This window comes from Haplochromis burtoni, unplaced genomic scaffold (genome assembly GCF_018398535.1).
Source record: "Haplochromis burtoni strain Fernald_Lab_line unplaced genomic scaffold, NCSU_Asbu1 Contig_169, whole genome shotgun sequence".
Lineage (NCBI taxonomy): Eukaryota > Metazoa > Chordata > Actinopteri > Cichliformes > Cichlidae > Haplochromis > Haplochromis burtoni.
In genome coordinates this window covers 1,350,654-1,370,700 of record NW_024582530.1, presented here as the reverse complement: position 1 = coordinate 1,370,700, position 20,047 = coordinate 1,350,654, and the positions used below count along the sequence as shown (strand labels likewise).

Genomic DNA, 20,047 nt, shown 5'->3' with positions numbered 1-20,047 from the left:
GTGGGGGAACTTGCACAATCGGTGGCTGACTAAATACTTTTTTGCCCCACTGTAAATACCTCTGAAATCATTCAAATTTAAATAATTCACCATATTGAGTGGCAGCAAGTATGAGTAGCTCTTGAGAGAGTGTTCAGTTTTAAATGTGTATTTTCCAAATATCGTGATGTGCACAACTCTGGGAAAAGTAATGTCCGCAAGAGATAATCTTCTTAGCCCTTGTTCGTCACCCTCAGAATGGCTTCCTCAACTTCAGTAATATGTGGTGTCTAAAGGCTAGTAAGTAGAAGTACACGCCATTTTTGCCGTCAGTTCTGGTGGGAAATGTCAACTCACTAGTCGACAAGTGTGACGAGTTGGGTTAGACTGGTTGGGAAGCACTGGTGAGAAATCCGTCAGTCTAACAGTGAGTCTTTTTAACAGGATGTATTTTAAGATACTTACTCAGCAGTGTGTTAACTGTAACCTTTTCAGGATCCACCCCAACCTGCGTTCAGTGGTGTACTGCAGTGCCATTGCAGCAGGTGATGAGGCTGAGTGGGAGTTTGGATGGTCACAATTTAAGATTGCTTCTGTAGCAAATGAGGCCAACAAACTCATGTTTGCATTGGCCTGCACAAACAACACAGAGCTGCTAAACAGGTATGTGTGTCCTTCCTGTGCACAAATAAATGGAACATATAGTGATGTAACAAGTCAGTAAGAAAATCCCTTATGTGGCCCATAAATCAAGTCAGGGAATTTACAAACAAAGCAGATTTTTTTTTAAGCTCCTTGGGTTAAAGCCTTAGAATTAACAAACTGATATAATGAAAAGAACTGTTTTTTAAAGCAGTATTGTCTCCCATAAAAAAAAAACTTATAAAGGAACTCATTATAAAAACTGAAACTATTTTTGCAATCTATTGTAGCTTTAAACTTTTTAAGAAACACTGAGTTGAGTGTGGATACAGCAGAGACTCCAAGAATAAACATAGGTGAAGGAGCTTTAGTAAGTGCATTTCTTGTTTTAACTGTTTTCACAGGTATCTGTCTTACACTTTAAACTCCACTATCATCCGGAAGCAGGATGCCACCAGTGTCATCACATCTGTCGCCAGCAACAGAGCAGGACAAAAGCTGGCTTGGGACTTTGTCAGAAACCATTGGGAATACATGTTCACAGAGTTAGTATCACACTGATAAAAAATAATTTGCATGTGTGAGGTGGAGCAATAACTGAAAATACAGAAAACATCAACATGGAGTGTGAATTTTAGCACAGTAGCATAAGGTTGTTAAAATATACTTTTACCCTTTTTTGATTGACAAAATAATAATCAGCACTTCTTTTATTCTGAAAGCATTTATCAACCATCAGTTTAAGTCCTGAATGAATATTTTAATACGGTCAATTGAAGTCACAATGGATTGTTATATGCCAAGTAAAGGAGGGTTCAAAACCTGAGCTGGTACAGGTGTGGTCAGAAGTCTACAGGGGCATGATTATTATGGTAATTTGTGGCTCTTGATGATTTCTAGTAACTTTATTTTTCCAGGAAATGGTTGTACAGCATAGCTCTATAATGACTTTTAAAAAGGGTATACACGTTTGAATTTACTTTGGATTTTCTCTAATGCCATAATGGCACCGGATACCGGTACCCATCCCTATTCTTCAGTGACCTTTTTCACTCACTATGTGTTTATCCAGCACTCCATTTTAATCTGTGGCGCTCTTCCACAGCATGTCTTTGTCCCGTCTTCCCCCTTTCACCCCAGCTGGTGATAGTAAATGGACCAGGCTCAGCTTCCTTAACCTGGTTCTGCTAGAAGTTTCTTCCTGTTAAAAGGAAGTTTTTCGACCTTATAATATAAAGTGCTTTAAGGCAACTTTCGTTGTGATTTGGTGCCATATAAATAAAACTGAACTGAATTGATAATTTTTTATCATTTGTTCCTTTTGAGTTTTGTTATTTCATGCTTTAGGCCCTTGCCTAGCTTTTGTTATAGTTCGTTAGTTCCCTTTTCTGATTCCTCTCTATTTCCGCATGTCTGTCTGGTTGTCTCCGTGTTCTGTCTCTGTGGTTTCTGGTCTCTCCCTGTTTAGTTGTGTCAGATGGTCTTTTCTCTCTAGTCTCCGTGTTTCTTTCCCCTTTTTCTGTCAAGTTTGTATATCTTTGTCTCTGTCTCAGTGTTATGTTTCCTGTTTTATTTAGACAGTCCCCTGTCTTGTGTGCATTCTGTTCACTTTTCTCCCTACTGTCTCATTAGTCAGTTTCTGTTCCGGTGTGTTCCCTAGGTGTATCTAGTCTGCTTTGTAACCTCCTGTGTCTGTTTTAGTCCTCCATTTGCCTCAGTTCATTTCCCTCATTTCTCCTCATGCTGTTTTTTCACTCGTCCTGTGTGTTTCCTAGTTTCCACGTTCCTGGTTTCATCTGTGCCTGAGTATTTAGTATTTTTGAGTTCGAGTACTAGCAGTAAAGCTGGCCTTTAAGTTTATGTTTAGTCTGTGGAGTCCTGCATTTCGGTTTATTCCCTGCTTACCACACTGATGACCGTAATGTATACAATTGTAACTTGGCTTTGGTTTAATAAAACTAAAAAATAAACCATAAATAAACCATGATATTCATTCCCATGAATGTATGTTAATTTCTGACCACAACTGTAAATATGCCAAATTTTATGTGTGCAAAGCTTCCAAGAATCTGTGAAATAAAGCATTCTCGTGTTCTTTCAGATATGGCGTGGGCTCTTTCTCCTTTGCTTCTATGATCACTGGGGTAACAGCGAGGTTCTCCACACCTGCTGAACTACAGGAGGTATACATTGATTAGGTACAATACAAAACCAATTTTTAAATGTTAAGCTTTTGTCTGAAGTCTTTTCCTATGATTTCTCTCACAGCTGAAGGAGTTTGTCGAGGCGCACAGTGCAACAGGGTTTGGTTCTGCCACACTGGCTATAGATCAGGCCCTGGAGAGGACCAGAATGAACATCAAGTGGCTGCAGACAAACAAACAGGAAATCCTGAACTGGTTCAACAGTCAGAACGGAGATCAAATGCAGTAACAAAGGTGTGTTTGGAGATTTAGTGTTGTTTTGGTTTTTTTCTGGAAAAAAAGAGTGACAATTTTATAAACTACTGGTGTTAAAAATGAAAAACGGCATGCAGTAATAAAGTAGTGAAAGATGTCTGTCCAAATTAAATTTGATTTGACTGTATATGAGATGTGTTTTAATAAATAATAAACTCAGATGATCCCTTTATTAAACTGACTGACAAATGCAAATAAACTAAAATGTAACCAAACTTTAAAAACATTTTACCCATTTTATTTTAGATAGATATCAGATTTGATGATATCCTCACATCAGAACTAAAAAATGTATTTCATAGATGTGTTATGGGATCTGACAAAGTCTGATTTTAATGGTGAACAAGTCTTCCTTACTTTTTATAAACTTCAAAACTCGCCTCTGTCAGTGCGCCCCAGGGCAGCTGTGGCTACAATGTAGCTTGCCATCACCAGTGTGTGAATGTGAATGGGTGGATGACTGAATGTAGTGTAAAGTGCTTTGGGGTCCATAGGGACTAAGTAAAGCGCTATACAAATACAGGCCATAGGGTCTTTGCCTCAGGTCTGTCCTTCTGTCTCGTTAATCTCTTAGAACAGCAATTTTCTTTTTTCAGTAACTGATGCAGGGAACCTCTTATAAGCAATACTTTTTCCACTGCGAGATTTCTGCTGCGTATTCAGAGAAGGACAAAATTTGCTGTGACTTTTGCCTTCTCTCACAACATGTTGTTGTAATGCTGTTCATTTCAATGCCTTCATTCATTTTAAGTCCAGAATACGTATGAGTGAAAAAAAATAACTAGGAAGGTGAAAATTGTAAGAAAGAGAAGTCAACCAGCAGATTAGATTTTACCTAGCAAAGTGTCTTCAGGTCAGAGAGAGAGAGAAATAAAAGTACACAGCTTTGGTCACATATATTTTGTACTCCACTGTATTGATTTTGTCAAGGTCTGCATTGGCAGACCATGTGGAGTAGAGAATTAAAGACCCAACATAGGACAATTTTAACTGAAAGTAAGACATTTATTGTGTTTGATAAAAAGTATGAAACAAAGGGCTAGGCAAACCAATACGACACTAAACAAAAACCTGAACTGTGGAAACAAGAAAGTAAACATGAAAAACCATAAACCTGGTGAGAATTCGTAAATACCTGGAAGCATGAAACCTTGATAACATGGCATAAACATAACAGACAACTTGACAATGAATGCATGAGAGTTCATACAGACAGGAATACACAAGAGGGTGACGAGGGAAAAGGAAGCACACGGGCAACACAGCTAGGACGAATAAACATAATAACAAGTCAGGAGGAAGCAAACTGAACACGCTGAACATAAGACGCGGGAATGTCAAAGTAAAACAGGAAACACGCAGACCAAGACACACACACTTGACATGGCAATAGGGAAATAGAAACTGGAAATGAGACATGGAAATAAATAAGCAACAAATACAGAGAACATGATGGCTAGGGAGAACACACATGACAGATGGAATGGGAGACAAGGGGAAACATGTAAATAAGAGGTGGAGACAGAGGGAGAGAGGGAGCGAGACACGAAGGGAGACAAAGACATCGCTGAGACACACAAAGGGCAAGGGAGACTTAAACACAAGGGACATGACAGACTCACACGATGAAGGCACGGCACTATAACCAACATAGTGGGAGAGACACCTACGTGGGAGGAACCTAAACAAGGAAACAGAGAACTCAAACAGAACTAACTGAAGCCTAAACTATACAAACGACATCATATTACAAAAAGGCATGAAACTCAAAATGCTGGGTCAAAAGACCCAGCACATGACAGTAATCCAGTACAGTCCAGTACAGTACTCATGCGGAAACATCAAAAAAGACAAAATGTTGGACTTCAATACACAGATAAATATTCTATTAACTTTAAATAATGTGACTGCAATATTCACTGATCATAAGCATCTCTGTCAGGAACCGGCTGTGTGCTGGCAGGAGAGGACCCAAAGGCAGGACTAACAACACGCAGGGATAAATTCAAAACACAGCTTTATTAACAGAATGGCAAAGGGCAATATAAAACTACACTGGGATGAACTAAGGCACAGGGAGGCCACGGGGAAACGCACACAACACTGATGGATGACGCACAGAAGGTAATGAGAGACGTGGGAACACACAGGCAGCACAGCTGAGGACAAACACATAACAAGACAGGGGGGACACGGAACTGAAAATACTGACCCAAGACGTGGGCCTTAAACGTAACACAGGAAGGACACAGAGGCAGACCGGAGGGGAGAGAGAGAGCACAGGGAGAGCATAATGGGCTGTGGAAACATGGAATAAAACTCAAGGGGAAACAAGCCACAGGAACTGAGAACTATATGAACACAGATACACAGAGGGAACACAGGAGCAACGACACGGGGAAATCTAACAACCAAAAGCTAAACATAACAACCTAGGGACTAGAACTAAACTTTAAACTAACAAGGTGGACTAAAACCATAATACAAAATGACAAAACACAAGAAACTGAAACCGCTGGGTCAGAAAACCCAGGATCGTGACAATCTCAGTTAATTGCAATGAGCTGTTAAAAACTGCAGGTGAATTGATGCTGCAAGAATGACCATCCAACAATAACAATCATCCAATTTTTTTTTAAAAAGAGGTTAGTGCAAAGAGGTGTCCAAGCAGAATGCTTGAAGAACCATTTTCCTAAATATTACATTTTCAGTATGACCAATATATCTCTTGTTAGGATCCTATTAAAGGTTATGTATTTCTTCAGTCTAGGGGATGTAAGTTCAAATGTTCTCTGTCCTGCAGGTCAATAAAATAAATTTGTCTGCTTCATCCAGTCTCACAATTACTGTTTGCTAATGATTAATCTCTTAAAAACAACAAGTTTACGATGAGGGTTATTTTTAAAGGATGTATTTTATCCTTATAATAAACAAGTACATTTTCAGAAACTGGAAGGTACTACATTTCATATAATGTTGCATACATTTGTGCCATACAGTTATTCACTTAATTCTGTTTACAGGTGTTGGTGGGCCAAAGAGGCAACAGTTCTTAAAAAACATGCAAGTTACCAAAGTCTACTCCTGTCCTTGACCCTAATCCTAGATGGTTCTTCAATAATATACTGGATGTTAAGAGGTTGATCTTAAGGTTATTTTCACAATGAATCAGTCAAACATCTGGTTAAAAATATTTGAAAATAGTGATCCCCATATCCCACTGCCTTAAAACTGACATCAACAGTTAAAAACAAAATAAACTTTCAGAAAAGGGGATTTCACTTATGTTGCTAATATTTTCAGTTTAACTAAGAATCACCAGTGAATTAACTGATTGTGTATTACAGATGACATATACAGACAAGTGCAGTATTATCAGATGTGAAAATCCAAACTAGAACAGTATTAACATTACAAGACATAAAGACACGTGGGAACTGGAATGAGTGAGATCACCCCTGCAAAAATTCACAGAGCAACAGCATCACATTTCTGTCATCAAAACCTAATCTTGACGTTAATATGTAGAAGTATGTGATTTAATCACACTGATCACAGAAAATCTGTTACAGTCTGGGGCTAGTTTGCTAAGCTAGGTTATTTAGCCACTGTTTACAAGGACTAGCTTATTTATTTAGTATAAAGAAAAGCTAAAGCAGATTTTTAAGCTATGAAATATTGATAACAGAGCTTACCCAAGTCTGTCTTTGCTGCCTTAAGTCACTACAGTTTTAACCACATGTAGTCACAAATGTGAAGTCACTATGTATAAGCTTTAAGGCATGGTGTAAACAGTTTGGGTTACATGTTTGTAGGTAGAGTTTGTTGAAATCGGAAAATCTTTATTCAGCTGTTTGTCCCATGATTTCAAGCAGGTTATTTGCTAAAAGTGTTGGAAAAACTTTTAAGGTGCAAATTACAGATAACACTTTTTTTACCCTGACATGCATGTAAATAGTGGTAGGAAGACACAATATATTACAGCGCGTGCTTTAAACATTCAAAAAACATCTGTCCACGTAAGTCAAACAAATCATTAAATGGTTAGTATGTCAACTGCCTTAGTGGATTCATGGCATCAATAAAGACTCATACAGAAATACAGAAAAACATAAACCTGCTTTTTCCTGGTCTAAAACCTCCAACCTGAAAAAAATTGTTCTAATGAACAGTTTTGAGTTGTTCCAAGTCTTGTTTTTTTTTTAAGTTCAGAGTCAAGGTAAACTCATTAGCCTCCAACAAGAAGTAGATGTGTTTTGGCCTCTTCCTTACCCCCCTCATTCCCACCTCAACACGCTCGTATCACTTCACTGGAGAATTTTCTGTTGCGTGTCAGGCAGGTTGAGGGCCACAAGGCCGCCGCACACCAGCGCAGTAAAGGATAGTAGGATAGGGATGGCTTTGGTGATTCCCACACAGCTAGCAAAGATGGAGCTGCTGAGAACAGCAGCCAGTTTACACAGAGCATTCAGCACACCAGAAGCTGTTGCTCTAAGAGAAAAGAGTGACAACAGAATGACATTTTGAAGCAGCCTTATTGAAAATAAAGCTATCACCAGGACTATTCATTTCTTAACATTTTAATGTCCAAACAGAAAAAATATGGTTTTGTGTTTTTTCAAGACTGCTGTGCAATCTTTTTCACACATAAACAATATTATACATAAATCATCCTAAAGAAAATAAAGAAATGTGAACAAGGATCCAATGATGAATCACATAAATAATAAATAAATACTGAATTATTGATCTATGGTTTAATAGGTGGAGTTCAGGAACTTTTTGATCTCAAAACTTAAAATTCACATACATTTTTTAGTTGCAAGTAAAAACACGGGCTCATTTTAAATCTGATCCCAGCAGCATATTTGAGCAACAACAACAAAAAAAGAAGAAATAAATGATTTAAAAAAAGAAGTCTTTGGAATAATGAAACTTTCAAAATTAAATATTTTAATGTTTTATGTTTACCTACTGAATTTAATATGATGTGATCAAGTGGTCAGGGATATGTGATATGAGGATATTGTAATCTGCGGTTTTAGGAATGGGAATTTCTCATCAGATGCACTGATCCATATTTTGTTTGTCCCAAATACTATTATATTAATATATAAATATATAACTATTTATAGTATATTATATAAATTATATATATAAATAATATATATAAATATAATATATATAATATATATATATTATATATATCATATGTTATGTATTATGATAGCATACACAGTATTATATATATATGTATGATACATACATACATCACACAATATATATATAAATATATTATATATCATAAAATATAACATGGATTTTATTAGTATGAATTACAACACAACACATACATATATATACACATATATATATAATAAAATACATATATATAAACATACATACATACATATACATATATATATATATACATATACACACTACATATATACATACATATACATACATACATACACACACATATATATATATATATATGTATGCATACATACATACATATATGTATGTCTGCATACATGTGTGTATTTATGCATACATGTGTGTGTATGTATGTACGTACATACACACACATGTATGCATATATATATATATGCATACATGTGTGTGTGTGTATGTATGCATACATACACATACACACACGTATGCATACTTACACACATGTATGCATGCATACATGTGTGTGTATGTATGCATACACACACATGTATGTATGTATGCATACATATATGTATGCATATATATATGTATGCATATATATATACACATGTATGTATGCATACTTATATGCATACATGTATGCATACATACATACACTACCATTTTCACTGTTACTGTATGTATGTTTTTTCTTTTTTTTCATGAGTATTTACATTGTAGATTATTACTGAAGACATCAAAACTTTGAATGAACACATATGGAATTATGCACTAAAGAAAGTGGAAAATAACTCAAAATATGTTTTATATTTTAGATTCTTCAAATTGCCCCCCTTTGCTTTGATTGCTACTTTGCACACTCTTGGCATTCTCTCGATGAGCTTCATGAGGTCATCACTTGAAATGGTTTTCCAACAGCCTTGAAGGGAGTTCCTAGAACCGGCTCCGGGAGTTCCCGGACAGTTGTTGGCCCTTTTGTCTCCATCTCATCCCAAACCATCTTGATTGCATTTCGGTCAGGTGACTGTGGAGGCCAGGCAGCCTAGCGCAGCGGTCCCCAACCTTTTTTGCGCCACGGACCGGTTTATGCCCGACAATATTTTCACGGACCGGCCTTTAAAGTGTCGCGGATAAATACAACAAAATAAAACTAGTACCGAAAAAGAAGATTTATTCATAACACACGTGAAAAGACCCAGGAAAACCGAGTTAACGATAAAAACGATAACAAAATAACGCTAAAAACCGATAAAAACCCTGAAAACCATACATTTCACACCCGAGCCTCAATTCTCGCCGCCCGGTAGCAAACGACTCACGGACCGCTACCGGTCCGTGGCCCGGGGGTTGGGGAACGCTGGCCTAGCGCAGCACTCCATGACTCTCCCTCTTGGTCAAATTGCCCTTACACAGCCTGGAGGTGTGTTCGGGGTCATTGTCCTTTTGGAAAATAAATAATGGTCCAACTAAACGCAAACTGGATGGGATGGAAATTTGCTGCAGGATGCTGTGGTAGCCATGCTTCAGTGTGCCTTCAATTTTCAAGAAATCTCCAACAGTGTCACCAGCAAAGCACCCCCAGACCATCACACCTCCTCCTCCATGCTTCACGGTGGCAACCATACATGTAGAGACCATCAGTTCACCTTTTGCATCACACAAAGACTTGATAAAAGCCTGACTTGTGCAGTCTTTTCTGAACAGTTAAAGTAGAGATGGGTCTGCTACTGGAACTCTGTGTGGCATTTATCTGGACTCTAATCTAAGGTGCTGTTAACTTGCGATTTCTGGGGCTGGTGACTCACATGAATGTATCCTTAGCAGCAGAGGTGACTCAAGAAGTGACATTCAAAGTTTTAGAAATTTTCCAGAGCGACTGATTTTCAGTTCTATCACTTCTGTCAACAGAGCAAATGGTGGCTACTTTCAGGAATCTAATCTTGCTACATAATTCCATATATCTTGCTTCATATATTTGATGTCTTCAGTTTTTAGCTACAATGTACTTTTGACACACACACACACACGCACACACACACACACGCACACACACACATATGTGTGTGTATATATAAGAAGAAAAATACTGGTACCTCTTTGAAGCTGGATACAGTTCCACAGTCACCACTTCAATTCCATTCCATGCAGCTGCACTAACACCACAGAACAGACACTGTAGTGCAATGATTGCTGATTGGCTGAAGCTTAGAAACAGGAAAAATGTACAGCCTGCTGAAATCAGCATGGATCCACCTAGGGAGATCAGAGTTTTGTAATGAATCCTGTAGAATCAGTATTTTTAATAAATTGCACCATATTTATAGAATGCATTAAGAGTTCATTATAACATAAGTTCTAAAATAATGTAATATAAAGTTATGGCCTATATAAGATAATCAAATATAGATGTAAAGCTAGGTGAAATTATGTCCAGAAATGTTTGGACAGTGACACAACATTGCTTCTGAATGCCACCACAGGTATGCAATGAAACTATGAACTGAAATGCAGACTCACAGATTTACACTCCCTGTAAAAAGAAAATACCCTCTTTAAATTTAAAGTTTAATGTATCAGGATATAATAATAATAAAAAAGAATCTGGTCCATATGGAAAAGATATATATAAATCTTATAAAGTTTTTATCTGTCTTGTATGACACTTGTATGAAAAGCATACAAGAGTGAAAACACATATAAGATCCCTTGAAAAATTATATAATGAAACTTGTATGTTTTGTATACTTACTAAAAAATATATGAAAGTAATGAGAAAGTGGCCACTTTCATGAGTAAATCATATATGTTTTTACTATTTCTTTTCCATATGGGAGGAGGTCTTAAAACTTGGTAAACGCAATCTCAGATGACAACTAAAACACCTTATTATTACCTTTATTTAACCAGGAAGCCCATTTGAAACTCTCAGAAACTTTCAGAAATGCAATAAATACAACACAAAATACAAGCTCTACAACATTACATACGGTACGAAAATATGAAAGATATACATAATATTCCTTGACTGCATTCCTAACTCCTTTACAAACTTCCATAATTTACCTATGATCTTTACTCTGCCAATCTTCTCCATGTAGAGAGCTGAGATGATGTTGCCTGGCAGCACTGCCAGACTGCCTAGGAAGCTGACCAGGTAGATGAGGACATCATTCTCCTTAGCAGTATCTAGGTGGCAGCCATGCTTGTTGTGTTCAAAGGTGGTGTTCTCCATCTTACAGTCAATAAACTTTGCCTCCCACAGGTCTACAGAGAGTAGAAAGGCTATTATATAATATACTTTACTTATTAGTGTTAATATACTTTAAATGGCTTTTGTGTTTGCAGATGTTTTTGGAACTAAATTACAAGAGCCATTAACTGACACCTCATCATATCTCTAAAAGGTTTATTGACTTGTTTTTGCATTTGAATACTGCTATAAATACAATAAATAAACAAACAAAAACCGGAAAAACTGTCTATAACTGTCTATATTAGTAGTCTCAGATACACGGTTCTACACTATACAGATATAGGAAAACAGTTTTACAATACACAACTGGTAAAAAGTTTTAGCCATTCTGGGTGTGTCTCATTGACTAGCAGCTGGTTCATTTGTGCTGCTAGACACTAATGGAGTGCAGTCAGCTTCTTCAGCCAGTAGGTGGGAATCATGTCAGGGCCTGGTGCTGTCCAACTGTTTCTTGGATCTCTGGATCCTGTTCAGGCAGGTTGCTATGGTCTGCTCTTGGATCCACTACCCCCAATACTCTTGCAGTACTCTTCACTTGTCATACCTTGATTGTATACCTTGAATAGTTTTGTGGAGAACACCAGGTTCATTCTCCTGCCTTCAGTACCTCTTCAGGTGAGTCTTTGCTTGGCAGTTCACCAGGCCTCAGGTATGGACAGCTTGCCGTACTTCTTTGGCACCTTCTTCATTGCACCTTTCTGCAACTCCCTTTGTGCTACCATGATTTTTTCATCTAGTCTCCTTCTCCATGGAGGGTACTGCTCCTTCTGGCTGTTCGTCTTGTATTCAAGCATCTCACTGATTACTGCTGCCGTGGTGTAGATCAGCTGATTAGTCTTGATGATGGTCACAGTAGGAATGTCCATAGTGCTGCATTCACATCGTCTAGTAGACCTTCAGGGGTATTTCACGTAATCTTGGTAACCAGCTGTGGAGGGTCCAGGTTTTAAGCTTCTCCACGATCCTATATTTCAGGTCAAATCCTCTCACACTCAACGATCCTTCTTCCATCGTACTTGGCCCTTGGTACACAATCTCGGGTGGGGGTGATGATGATATCTCCCCCCCGTTGTCCTGGCTCCCTCTTGCCATAGAATATGTGATGTAACCCATCATTTTCTAGCCATGACAACAGTTCCTTCTTCTGAATGTTGGAACACACAGCTACATATATTCATTCTTTGCATGTTGTTCTGGGGTCTTTTGTGACATCTTGGATAAGTTGTCACTGCATTCATGGGGTAAATTTCTGTGTCCGGTCACTTCTGGGAATGTTCACCACTGTTCCATGTTTTACAACAGTGCTCACTCTGGTTTGCCGGAGTCCCACAGCTTCAGGACTGGCTTTGTAACCTTTTTCTGACTCAGAGATTTAGAAACTATATTCTGTGTTTACTAGTATTATCTTTGTCTAATATTTACATTTTTTTGATGACCTGTGTGACAAACATACACAAGAAATAGAAAATCAGGAAGGGGGCAAACACTGTAGTTAATGAACTGTGGCTTGAATGACAGGGACATAGAACCTCACAGTTTTAATTATTGTAATTATTATATTAATTTTTGGTGATAAAAGATTAAAATGTTTAGCTGAAGCCTGTGACTGTTCTCAAACTAATGAAAAATGTGAAACCACATTTCTAAATGAAAATCACTGGAGGCAGACAATTGGAAAGCAGTAGAGTAAATCATGGTTTAATATTTTCAAAATCGCTGGGATTTCTGTCATCCAAAAAACAAATATTGAAATTATAAATTGACTGGTTCTTATACAGCACTTTTCTACTCCCTCTGAGCACTCAAAGTGCTTTACACATTTGCCTCATTCAACCACACAAGCATTTTTTTCTATGCAAGTGCTTTCTATCTAACATTCATACTCTGATAGATGCATCAGAGAGTAACTTAAGGTAGGTTTCTCACCCAAGGATATTTGGCATGGAGACTGAAGCAGACAGGGATTGAACCACCAACCTTCCCATTAGTAGGTGACCTGCTGTTCTTCCTGTGCTACAGCCCTCCCAAAAGATTAACATTACATTAAAAGAAAGAAAATGTAGGTATAATGTTCAATAAAGACACCCTTTATAAAAATGTAAAGTTCTCTAGTCATTGCATTGACGAACTTGGATGACGGTGCTGCCTATCCACCTGCCCGCCCAGCAGAGTGACGATAATGCCCTATCAGCCTTTCAACCCCTCATACCCCTCAGGTATGAGGGGTTTCTACCCCTCATACCTGCGGGGTAGAAACCATTTTCACTCACATTCACATTCGTTTCTATACCAAAGCTGCAACCAATTCCAACAAATTGTCCCATTCAAACTTACCTGTGTTGTAGAAGACAGTGGAGTGGATGGTGCAGTTCTCAAACACTGTTTCAGAGGACCTGATGTTCTCAAAGTGACAGTCTTCAAACAGAGAGTCTTTAAATTTCACTGACTTCATCTCTATATTGATGAACCTATGAGAATGGGATGGACAAAGAGCCTTTCTCAAATCTAAGCACTGACTTGTGTTCTTGAGTTCAAATTTACCTCAGGAATATAAATCCTTAGGGACAGAAGGGCAATTTCAAAATAGAACCACAGCTTTCTTGGTAAATGTTACATATCAACACGTCAGTACCTGACTGCACCGAAACAAAATTATCTACAATCAAAAACTCCACTACAGGTATGTTTCCTTAACAGGTACTTAAACGAGGGAGAAGAAACTATTTAAGGGACTCATTTTATCAGTTTCTGTTTAAGCTGAATAACTAAATAACTAAGTGGAATAACTAAAGCAGAGTTTTGTCTCCAGAGGGTCCTTGCATACCGGGTAGTGTTTCTGAAGTTTCAGGAAGTAAGAAGTAAGCATACATTTTATGTGCCTAGTTTTTTAAATGTGTTGTTTGTAGGGTGACAACAATTTAGAAAGTGCTGGAAAAGAGTTTTTAAAGGGATGAAATGATGACCATAAAGTCAATTTTTGAAGAAGACAATATTCACATAGAGTGTAGGTATGGTTTCAAGCAGCATTGTAAATACATAATGCACCATACTAACGCTGAATTTTCCTGCCTAACCCTAACCCAAATCCATGAGCATCACAGCAAAATTTATTCTAGCTTGCATTTCATCTGTTCCTGTTTCAGGTAGGTCATGACCAGTCGTTCCTCAAGCTTAGCTGTTGGCAGATTTCTCATATTTGAATCAGCACAAGATAATGATTTAATTAGAACTTGGCTATATATAAGTTTTAAAGGATGCTATATAAAGGATGTTCAATAATCTACAAGAACACAAGTACAGGTGAGAATACAGATTGAGAAATGGAAAACATGGACTCTTACTTCTATTGCTATCAGCACAGAATCAGAATGGACAGTGGGCATAAATCCAAAACTGACACAAGTTGAAGCATGCAAAAGCATGTTGGAGTGAAAATGGTGGAACAATCTTCATGGCAATACAATGTATGAAAAAAGAAGCCCTGTTATAATCATGTGGTTCATGTCAAACTGAAAGTTAAACCCAATTCTGTGCATTTTATTCTAAAAGAGCATAGAAGTTTGTAAAATATATAACAAAATATACATTATATCTGTACTTAAAACTTGAAGATGCATTCCCTTATTTGAGAATGCTAAGGTTCAGCTGTGAATGGTACCTGCACAAGTGTAGAGCTCTAGCTCTAACCCCTGTTAAAATACCCAGAGTTAGAGTATTAAGCATAGGTGAATATTGGTTTGCTGTTGTTGTTGTTTGTTTTTTAATATATATTTGGTAATACGAACAAATTGCAGCGATATGTTTTGGCAACAGCTGTATTTGAAGCTTTAGCTCAACTCTGAAGACAGATAAAAACTGCCGATGCCTGTGGATGTCCTTTTTAATAACTTGTCCTTCAGAGTCAGAGGTACAGCCCAAATCACAAATTGCCCTTAATTTAACCAAAATACATTACATTTCAATCCCTGTCCATTCCAAGCTATTTTTAGTCAGTCAAATACCAACTCACCCTTTTTAGTTTTCACCTGTAGGAACTATTTTATGACAAACTGAGCCAGGAATCACACGGTACAGCAAGGGTTCTGTGGTTCTTTAGGCTTATGCCAAGAAAGCATACCAGTAACAAGCCAGAAAAAATTCAAGACTAAATCATATTCTTATATTTATCGCTGTGCAGGAGGATATTAATACTTATCTATCTGAATTATTACAGGGTCTTTACCTTACAATAATAAAGCACTTTGAGGCAACTGTTGTTGTGATTTGGTGTTTAAAAAAAAATAAAATTGAACTGAATGTTATTGAATTGATTTGAAAGTGTGTCAAATAAATATCGAAACGAATCACAAGCTGACCCTCATCCTTACTAGCAGAACTAGCTATTGCCACACTGGTGCTTAAGGTATCCACTAGATGACATCTGAGTAATAAATGGTGCAGCCAGTAGCATCACTGGTGCAAATGTTAGCTGAAATGGCTGTGTGGCACCCAGAGCAAGCATGGGTTTAAGCACCTAGAGTTGCTGCAGGCTTTGTTGGACAAGTAGACCAAGCTGCTGCAGAGCCTGCTGTCCCGGTTGAGAATGGCAACCTCCCCACCGGTCTCCAAGGTCATAGTAGTAAAAGGTGCTTTGGTTGTTCACTTAGAGTAGAAAAGGGCTATATAAATACCAGTACATTTACCATTTTCAAAGCAGACAGGACTGTGCGTTTTTCGCCCTACTGAAGGATGCTGCCAAGGTGACTGGAGCTGGGGGAGTCTGAATGAGAACAATGGCTGCTGGAGCTGATGGTGACAGATATTCATTTATATGCTTCCACTGCAGACATCAGAATAGGTGAGGATGTGGCCATCATGCTAGCTACCATGTACCCGTACCCAACCTGCAGAACAAACACCTGCCACCCGTCCCAGGCATTTCCAGAATGAGTGTACACTCAAAGAGGTTGGTCAGGTGGTCTGGGCCACCAGCTCTCCAAGGTTCAGGATGAACATACACCATCCAGTAAGAATGCAATGAGGTATATGGGGTATACACCAAATCTGAAGAAAAAAAGGTTGGGGACCGCTGCGCTAGGCTGCCTGGCCTCCACAGTCAGATCTACCTTTGGCGGCCCATACCCTGGGAGGGGTGACGGGCAGTAGTAGTATACGCCAGGCATGAGTGGATTCAGGCTGTACACAGTCACTAATCCACCAGAGCCTGGTTCAGAACCTGAGCTATGGTGGAGTTATTGTGTGTGGATTTTAAGCATGCACATAATAATGTTCACAGTTGTCCCATAGTGCCAGTGAAAATTAAATAGAGGGCCAAAACAGAGAATCAAGGCCGCAAATAGTTCCTGCCTTGCGCAGCTGCTGATTTTGTAAATAGACTGGCTGGGGTCTACCGGTAGCGTCTCCTTTCAGGCCAGGATACACGAATGTCACCGAGCAGTGACTAAGTTTGTGGTAAAAGGCTTGCACCCATTTGCCACAGCAGATGCCCCCGATTTTCGATAAGTGAATGTGTTTAATTGTAGGCAGGGACATTACTGGATATTCTTGTGTAATTGCTACTGAATAATTTATGTTATACGTTGTTATTGCTACAGAAGAAAGTTTATTTTATTATTTTACATTTGCAATTTTTTTTCCTGGGGACCCTGTGACACCCCATTGAAGAGCCATAGGCTGGGGGGCTGGGAGGAGGTGCTGGCCGTCAGACTGGGGTCTGGGATGCGGGGCCTCCCTGCTACTGCAGATAAGGAGGTGGTCCGCTTGCCTCCACCCCAGAGAGAAGGGTTACATCTCCTGGGTCTAGGTGCGGCTTGCCCCTCTGGGGGCGGTGGTACCTGGACCTGGGATATAGAGTATGTTTGGGGAGTGTGACTGTCTGTGCAGTGTCTATTTGTGTCTGTCTACACGTTGGGTGAGTGCCGAGTATTTGGTTGTGTATATGGGGTGGGAATGCACGTTTGTGTCCACGTGCGCCTGTTCGTCTGTGTCTATATGTCAGGTTGGGTCTTAGACTCAACCTCTCTGGGTACATCTCAGGCCCTCTAAAGTACGGAGGCCTATCTCCCCTCACCACACTCCCTTCAGGTGGCTGATGCCCTCAGACGTTGGTGTGTTGGTGGTCCTTGTCGTCTGGGGCTGGGCGCTCATGTATGTACCGGCTCACTCCTGGTGGCCGATTGGCGGGGCCTGGTGCCTGTGGCCCGGCTGGGCCCCTTCCAGGGGGTGGGGTGCCCTCAGGCCTCTGGGCTTGAAGCTCAGTCCTCTCTGGCACAGCTAGCCGCCGGCAGAGCCCGCAGGCACGCCACTGCAACCCCCTCTGGCCTCTGCTCCGTAGCTGCTGGGTGACCTCTCCTTTGGGGCTTTACTCTCTGGTGTGGACCCATATAGACACTTTAATAGTGTTGAAATCAAATCTGACAGTGTTAATTTGGACATGCTGGATTTGCTGTGCAGGTATGCACACAGGTGTACACACGGGTGTTCACAGACGCGGACTACACCTTTCTTGGCTGCTGCCTCAAAGCACATTGTGCGCTGTCTATCTTGTGTGCTGCACAATATCGTTTATTATTTAGTATCTACTGATATCTACTGCTAGCTAGTTTATTGTGATGGTGCGTATTTATTATGTTGCTTTTTTTGTTTGCTTTCTCTTCTGTTTTTTTTCTCCATACAGGTGACCAGGTGTTTTTTTGTTTTTTTTTTTCTTTCCCCCCTTCTCACCGTCTCTTCTCCCCTTTGGTTTTCTTTCTCTCCCTCTCTTTCTTTCATTCTTTCTCCCTGTCCTATCCCCCAGTCATGTCTGTCCCGTTTGTAGCAACTGAAAATAAAATAAATTCATAATTATAATAAAGGTCAATCAAATGGACCAATATGGCAAGGCCATGATGATCCACTTGGTAAAATAAATCCGCTTGGCATCTTTCTTGGCCTTAAGACAACAATTCTGATGGCTAAAGATCCAAACGGGACACAAAAAAAAAAAAGAAAAAAAAAAGAGCCGTAGGCTGGATCTCTTAAGATCTCACTGTTGGGTTTGTAAGGCCATGTTACTCCTAAATTTCTATCTTGTTCAAAGAGAAGATATAAAACAAAGTTCTAAGCTATTCGACCTGTGTGTTCTCCTTTTTTTAAAAGAATCGATAAAGAATCGAATCGTTAAACAGAATCGAAAATGGAATCGGAATCGTTAAAATCTTATCAATACCCATCCCTACTTTCAGGTTATTTCCTCTCATAGGAATCCTGAAAGAGATTCTGATGGACCAGAGCACATCATTCATGTTCCACACACTGAGAGAGCTTTATGAATTCCTATGTATTATGTCTATTCTGACCAGTGGATATCACCCCTAGACAGATGGCCTGTTGAAGCAGCTGAATAAGACTCTAAAACCCACAATTCATAAGTTCATTAGTGATGATGAACACTACTAGGACCATTGATTGTATTGGTGATTGGATCTTCTGTTGCTTGCAGTGCAGAAGGTACTCCAGGCCTCCAATTCCATTTCCCTGTGAAAAGCTATTTGCCTGGATACCACAAGATAAAGTGCTTATCTTACTCCATTACTCCACCACTAAATTATTTGCCAAGTGGCAAGGGTCCTTCAAAGTCACATGGCAAATGAATGATGAAGATTATGAGGTGATGCCAACTGACAGGGCAGGAGCAAGGCAAATTTATTATCCCAATCATGGAGACTGGTGAAGACAGTCTAATGAGCCTGGCGAATGATAGATTGATTGATTTACAGGCAGACAAACAAATTCTATCAGTCTTGCTATGCTCCTTTGTGATGGCCTAGAGAACAGATGTTTCTGAATTGCAGCAGCCCTTTGCTGATGTGTTCTCCCCTCTACCAGATTGCACTAACCTCATACACATCATTGTGAGACTGCCTGGGTGCTTTTTCACATCACTGGATTTAAGGGCTACTGGTAGATTCCCTTGTCTCTAGAGTTTGCTTTTACCTATACCTAAGGTAAGGTAAAAGCAAACTCTAGAGACAAGGGAATTCACACAAAATTCACACACTTGCACTCCGATGGATGAATCAGGGGAAGCTCGGGCTTCAGTATCTGTCCAGAAGGAAGTGAGGATAACTTCACCAAGCCTCTGATTGTAAGGTTACTGGCTCGATCACTTTAAGCACAGATGACACAGGCAGTGTCCACATGAACCGTCATGCACACAGTCCCTATGACTAGGCATGTGAATTATTTAGAATTTAGTGATTCTGATTTCCTTATCGATCACTTAACAATTTACTCCCAGGAGAAAGTAAGTTGTTGCACTACTCATTACATCACTTTGCATTTCTCCATAAAATGATCTAAAATGCATTGTCTCATATTTACCATTTAACAATATAAACTTATCAGCTACAGTCTCACACACCAACACAAATCCCTATTTTAATGAAGATCTTTCTCTTAGACCGGACAGGACAAAAGAAACCATTCTTTCCTTAGTTCAGACAGGAGATCATCTTAGAAGAGCCACATAGAAGAGCCACCTCGACGGGACAAGTCT

The 20,047-nt window shown here is 39.2% G+C and overlaps 2 protein-coding genes across 2 annotated transcripts in view; one reads left to right on the top strand and one right to left on the bottom strand.

The window, feature by feature from the left end:
• The window catches only part of LOC102310060 (aminopeptidase N), a 12,074-nt gene extending 8,768 nt beyond the window's left edge, over positions 1-3,306 (top strand). Inside the window, exons 4-7 of the mRNA XM_005933573.2 lie at positions 475-642; positions 1,026-1,166; positions 2,723-2,804; positions 2,890-3,306. Coding sequence (XP_005933635.2) covers positions 475-642; positions 1,026-1,166; positions 2,723-2,804; positions 2,890-3,054 — 556 coding nt within the window. The 3' untranslated portion in view covers positions 3,055-3,306. The remainder of the gene's footprint in view (positions 1-474; positions 643-1,025; positions 1,167-2,722; positions 2,805-2,889) is intronic.
• A 758-nt stretch (positions 3,307-4,064) lies between these two features.
• The window catches only part of LOC102291464 (synaptic vesicle glycoprotein 2B), a gene marked incomplete in the record, with an annotated part of 48,778 nt that continues 32,795 nt past the window's right edge, over positions 4,065-20,047 (bottom strand). Inside the window, 4 exon segments of the mRNA XM_014337168.2 lie at positions 4,065-7,571; positions 10,352-10,511; positions 11,322-11,522; positions 13,846-13,979. Of these exon segments, the coding sequence (XP_014192654.1) occupies positions 7,388-7,571; positions 10,352-10,511; positions 11,322-11,522; positions 13,846-13,979 (679 nt within the window).